Raw genomic sequence first — 6,155 nt, forward strand, 5'->3', positions numbered from 1 at the left:
CTTCTGGTCTTGAATCTCAGTGCTGTCCTTTCTCTATGGTCCCTGTAGCCCTGTTCCATGTAAACTTCTCAACTTCTTCAACCTGTCATTCATGGCCCTCACTCCCCCTCATTCACTGAAGGCTTGGAGCTTGGTTTACAGCTTCCTTCTCCATCCCAATTCCTCCTCCCCCACTCCCACCACGTGCGCATTCCCTGCACCAAGCCCCCTCAAAGTTCCCTGAACTACTTCTTGCCACAACCTGTACCTTTGCTAGAAATTATCTATACTTTCATCTCCTCCCACCTGTTCACTAGTCTCAAAGAGCTGTATTTTCTCCTGTTCAAGAATAATCCTCCCCAATTCCTTCATGATTAGACTTCTGCTTTCTCCTCTCACATTGTTCACTAATGTCAACTCCTTTATCCCCACTCCCCTCCCCCCGCCAGGCACACACTGTATTTCAATCTTTCTCTACTGAATCCTTCCTCAGCCTGTTAAAATTCTCAGACTTATCCCTGTTTCAAAGTTCTCTGCTTTATCTACAGCCTTCCTCCAATGGTCAAAGGTCTCAAAAGAATTGTCCAAAATCACTAGCTCCACTTCTTTACTTCTCTTTCACACTTGTGTCTACTGCCAGCCTGATCTTGCCATCGCCACTCTGAAAATTCTCATATCAAAAACAACGAAAGTCTCCTAATTTTCTTTGTTCTCTTCTCCTGACTTTCTGGAACCTTTCTGTTTTCTCTTTCTCACTTCTGTTTATTTGCCCAATTCTCTATCACCCGCCATTGCCCTCCTGGGTTCCTCTAAGGCTGGTATCTTTGAGGACACTCCGCCTCCCGACTTGATAACTTGACCAATGGTTTGCACTGCCTCTGTTGTGACTCTTCTGAAATTCCAGTCTGTGGCTTCTCGTGTCTGCCATGGCAAGGGGGGGTGAGGGAGAGGTTTCAATGCCTTTGCACTGACTAGAAGTTTAAACTCCTTGGCGTTATATTGATAACCCTCCAAAACAGTGCTCTTTCCTACATCTTCATCTTCTCTCTCTCAGCAGTAACCTCCCCCACGGCAACACACACCAAATTCCAGCCCTGCTGAGCTCCTGGCAGTTCACCTACCCACGATTTTTTCTCTCCCTTCCAAATGCTCCCTCTGTTAAAATATTGTGATTCAGTAAGTCTGGAGTGGGCCTGAAAGTCTGCATTTCTTACATGCTCCCAGGTGATGCTGGTGTCACTGTCCCAGACCTCACTTTTAGTAGCTTAGAATTTCTCTTTTCTAGAACTGATTTGTCTAAGCCAGTCACAGAAGGACTGCATGATGCTGCTTACATGAGGTATCTAAAAGAGTCAGACACATCAAAGCAGAGAGCAGAAGATGGTTGGCAGGGGCTGGGGGAGGGGGAAATGGGGAGTTGCTATTCAACGGTACAGTTTCAATTGCGTAAGCTGATTAAGTTCTAGAGATCTGCAGGACAACATTGTGCCTATAGTTAACACTACTGTATTGTACACTTAAAAATTTTGTGAGGGTAAATCTCATGTTAAGTGTTTTTACCACACTTTAAAAAACTAAAAGAAAATTGATTTACCTTTTATCTCAGATGCCTAAAATACCTTTCCTGTCGTTCAAATGACCTTAATGGAAAAAGTATGTCTATGTGAAAAATTTGGGGCTGGAGAGTGGAGGATGGAGATGGATAGTATGAAATGAAACAGGATGATGTAACAGGTTAACTTGGTGTCTATTCACATTCCTTAATTTATTTCATTTTAAGATAAATTCATGTACACCAGAGAATATTTATAAACTGGGAAAAAATAGACTCTCTCATAACCCCAGCACTCAGTATAATCCAGAGATTCGTTCATTCAACTATTCTTTGAGTGCCCTCTATGTGGCAGGAGTGCCTTCTACGTGGCAGGCATTGTGCAGGCTGTCGGACATAACTGCAAACAAGACAGACACAGTCCATGACTTGATGGCGTCTATCGTCTAGAGCAGGAGTCAGCAAATTACGGCTCATGGGCCGAATCCAGCGTGCTGTCTGTTTGGTGAATGTAGTTCCAAGAGAACACAGCCATGCCCATGCATTCACACACTCTCTGTGGCTGGTTTTATGCACAACCGAGCAGTTGCTGCAGTTGAGTAATTCAACAAAGACCACATGGACCAGAAATCCTGAAACAAATATTTACTATCCGACCTTTTACAGAAAAAGGCTGCCAACCCCTGGTCTACAGGCAATTGATAACATTTTCTGTGCAAAGGACTTTTTGTCAGATTATACTTAGGTGTTTAACAATGTGAACTGTTTTAAATTTCTCTTCCTAATTGTTGGTATATAAATACATTTGATTTTTGTATTGACTTTGTAGTCAATGAATTCCTTAATTCACATATTAATTTTAATTGTTTACCTGTTGATTTAGATATTGCTATAGTTATATCATATGCAAATAATTTTATTTTTCCCTTCTAATCTTTATGCCTTTCTTTTTTTTAAATATCTTTCATTTTTTATTTATTGTGCTACCTAGGACCACAAGCACACATTAAACAGAAATTCTGATAGCCATATCCTGTCTCTTTCCTAATCTCATTTTATTTTTTAAATACAAAATTTTCATGAATTACCTTCATATACTGTATTCAAGGAAGATATATTGGAATTGTTTTTTCACTAAATACTTTTCTGAATTTTCATATTACATGTGTTATAACCCAATCTTCTTACTTAATATAAGCATTGTCATTAAGTATTACATAATTAAATAGTCTTCTATCATGTTTTAATGCCTACATGGTGTTCCATCATATGCCTGGAGCTTAATTCATTTAACCCATCTCCTAGTGGAGTTTCCTATTACCTGAGTCTGTGACAAATTAATTACCTTCCCATTCTCATTTTCCACAACCACTTCTCTTTATAGATGCTTTATATGTATCAGGGGCTCTTCTTGGCACTTTCTGGACCACGACGCTAAATAGCTCTCAGGAAGTTTACAGTTTGGTTTGAAGAGCCTGACACACGGGAAGAGCGCAGAGCAGAGCAAGGACAGCCGGCATCTTTTGGACAGAAAGGAGCTGGGAGAAGCGCAAGGTGAGCCTGGGGGGCGGGCGGGGATAGATCACGGGGGCTGCCAGCAGTGGGGAGGATTTGGGGTTTTATTCTGGGCGCAGCAGACAAGAAGCAGATGAACAACAGGATCCAACCTGCATTTTGAAGCGCTCTGGCTAACTCCTTTCCAGCCTTCAGCTCTGTAAACGTTCATCTCAGGACCCCTAACTGACCATGGCATTGATCCATCAGCTGAAACGTTACCAGTCCTCTTTGCCAGCCCACCCCCCTCACTCCAGGTGAGTCTCAAGATAACGGCGCAGCCCAATATGACGGGCTTCTCACCTTAAATCGCTGAAGAGCACGTAAAACTTATTAAAGCCTCCAGCTTTCTCCTACCGCTTCCTCTCCTCTCAGCCCCGCCCTCAGCTCTTCCCCCCTCAGCTCTTCCCCCAACTCACTCACGTCGCCCCCCCACCCCCCGCCCTCAGTTCCCCCGCCCCACCCCTCCCTCAGCCCTTTCCCTCGGCATCCCTTCGTCCCTTTTCATGCAGGAGTAATCTCATCATTTTATAATTTAATCCTTGCTGTCATTTTGAATTTGTTTATCTGAGTGGGAAAGGAGGGGAGAGTAAGGCAGAAGGAAATGAGGACAAAGATGTGCTGGAGAAGGCAGCAATGACTTTGGTTTGCTCTGAACATCACGTTAATTAATCTTAAATTAATACCCGTGTGGCCATTCATTTTTTAAGTTAGAAACATGTTAATATTCTTCAGTTTTACAATTTATCTTACAACATTTTTACAAATATTTTAAAGCAAAAAAATCTCCCTCTCCCTCTTAAAAAAAGAGAAAGTTATTTTTGACGATACCTTAAGGACACCCAAGCCAGACTCCACTTAAAATTTACGAGCATGAGCTTGAGCGCCTTTGTCCAGCGCTCCTCCGTGTTAAAGTGGGTTCTGATGGAATAGAAGGCGCCCCCGCCTCCAGGGTCTTCCATCAGGCCTTGGCTCACGTGAATCCTGTGGGGCAGGCAGAGACCCGACTCGCCTTTCTTGGCCTCTTTGTTGAAGTGCTGCAGGCAGTCCAGGAAAGCCACCATGGCCCGGTCAAACTTGTCCATGGCCCGGTCAAACTTGTCGTTCGGGAAAGCACCCTGCCGCCCGGTACAGAACAATGGCAGCTCAATGGAGTCATCTCTTACAGACTTCAGATAGGAATGGTCTCCGCAGGGCACGAGTCGATACCTCTGAAACTTCAGGCCGATGGTATTGGACAGGGCAAGGAGCAGCAAGGCTGTCTGTCCCCAGGCTGCATTAATCTCCTCCCAGCACACAGGGACACTGGGGAGGCAGCCCAGTCTGAAGTTATTGATGACGCCCACGGGGCCGCTATGCCCGATCTCAAACGTCACACTGAAGACATTGATTTTCTCCAGCCAGTCCAGCTGGGACTGGGCATGCCGCAGCCGGTTCTCCATGCTCCTCAGCTCGTCATGAAGTTCCAGTTGTTGCCACTTCAGTTGACTATAGTCCCTCCAGAACTGCCTGTCGTGCTGGTCCAGCATCTCGGTCTCTGCCTGGGCTGCCGTCAGATCCGCTGCTGCTCTTTCTCGGTTCTTGTCCACCTCCTCCAGCTCCTGGACCAGCCTGGCCTCCTCCAGCTCCAAGCCCTTCAGCTCCTCCTGCAGTGTCTCCCTCTCATCCTCACTCATCCTCTCCCTGGTCTCCAGAAAGCGTTGGTAGTTCTTACTCTCAGATGCTGTGAGAACGAGTTGGCTGTCCAGCTGCAACAAAAGATTGTCAGTACAGTCCTCACACAGGGGCTGGTTCACAGCTTTTTCACTGGAGAGGATGTCAAAAATGTCCCTAGCAGCCTTCTGGATGCTATTGAGAGTTCTCACAGAGCTCAGCTTCCCAAGCAGAATGAAGTAGTTGGAACTGTCCCCGGACATCCTGCCATCACCAGGGAGGGTCCTGCAAGAGGCACCATCCTGTGGCTTGTCACTATCTGTCTCCTCCCTGGAGGTAGGGCCTCCCTCCTGGGTTTCTCTTGGCGCCCCCTCAGCTGAGGCAAGCGCGGAAGCCGCAGATGCTTGGGTGGCGTCGAGGCCCGGGGTCTCCGTGGACTGATTCAGCTTCAGGGGCTGGTCGCAGCGCCAGCACATGAAGTGGATGGAGGACATGGCAGAGGGCTGACTCTCACCGTGATTCTGTTTCCTCTGCCTCCCCAGTTACTTAACCATTTATACCTTTTTAAGCTCCTGTAGAGGAGTGATTCTTTTAAAATGCATATCTCATCTTGTCACTCTCCTTCTTAAAACCCTGCAGTGGTACCCTCCTTAGATGCCTCCTTGAGCTCCTTTTAGACAAGTGAGTCTTTCTAAGAGGAGAATTTGATCATCTCACTGTCCTCTTTTAACATTTTCCAGGCGTGTCTTAAGAGTAATCTTTCTAAAACTAAAATCTGATCATTGCACTTCCCTTCTTAAAATGTTTAATGCCCTTATCTTACCTTAAGATAAAGTCCCATCATCTTAACCTGAGCCAAGGCCTCTGGACGTCTCTCCAGCTTCTTCTTTCCCCATGTCCTGCCACCCTCACCCATGGGCTCCTCCATGTTCCTGCAAACTAATGGCATTTCAGTTCTTCCAACGTATCCTGTTATGCCCTCTGACCAGAACACTCTTCCCGCCCCTCCTTCCGTGGATAACACCTATCCCTTCTTTTAGGGCTGGGTAAGGTGTCATTTGCTCGAGGAAGCCTTCCCCTACCACCAAATTTAGACTTTCTGCTCTGGTGACACTTATCCTTTATCACACAGTAATGTAATAGACACAATGGAAATGATATTTTTTAATTGACAAATAAAATCAAATAAAGTAGTTTGGAGGTATAGATTTTGCCATCAGCTTGGCCAAAGGGTGAGATAAACAGTTTCATAATTGACAAGATTAATACACCAAGCAATTGCATAACGTCGAAAAGCAAACTTACAAAAAACTTTACAAATATGTTGACTTCTGTCAGTCAGCCACCTAGTTAAGCACATATGGTCCCCAGAGATACTGGCACTAAAACAAAAACCTTTTGATTTCTAACCTGCTGT

General features: G+C 45.2%; 1 protein-coding gene across 1 annotated transcript; it reads right to left on the reverse strand.

The window, feature by feature from the left end:
* Nucleotides 1-3,900: 3,900 nt before the first annotated feature.
* BECN2 (beclin 2) lies at nt 3,901-5,232 on the reverse strand. Its single transcript, XM_046678330.1, has one exon. It carries the CDS (start codon nt 5,230-5,232, stop codon nt 3,901-3,903), a length of 1,332 nt encoding a protein of 443 aa, XP_046534286.1.
* Nucleotides 5,233-6,155: the final 923 nt, after the last annotated feature.

Source organism: Equus quagga, chromosome 12, assembly GCF_021613505.1.
Source record: "Equus quagga isolate Etosha38 chromosome 12, UCLA_HA_Equagga_1.0, whole genome shotgun sequence".
Classification (NCBI taxonomy): Eukaryota; Metazoa; Chordata; class Mammalia; order Perissodactyla; family Equidae; genus Equus; species Equus quagga.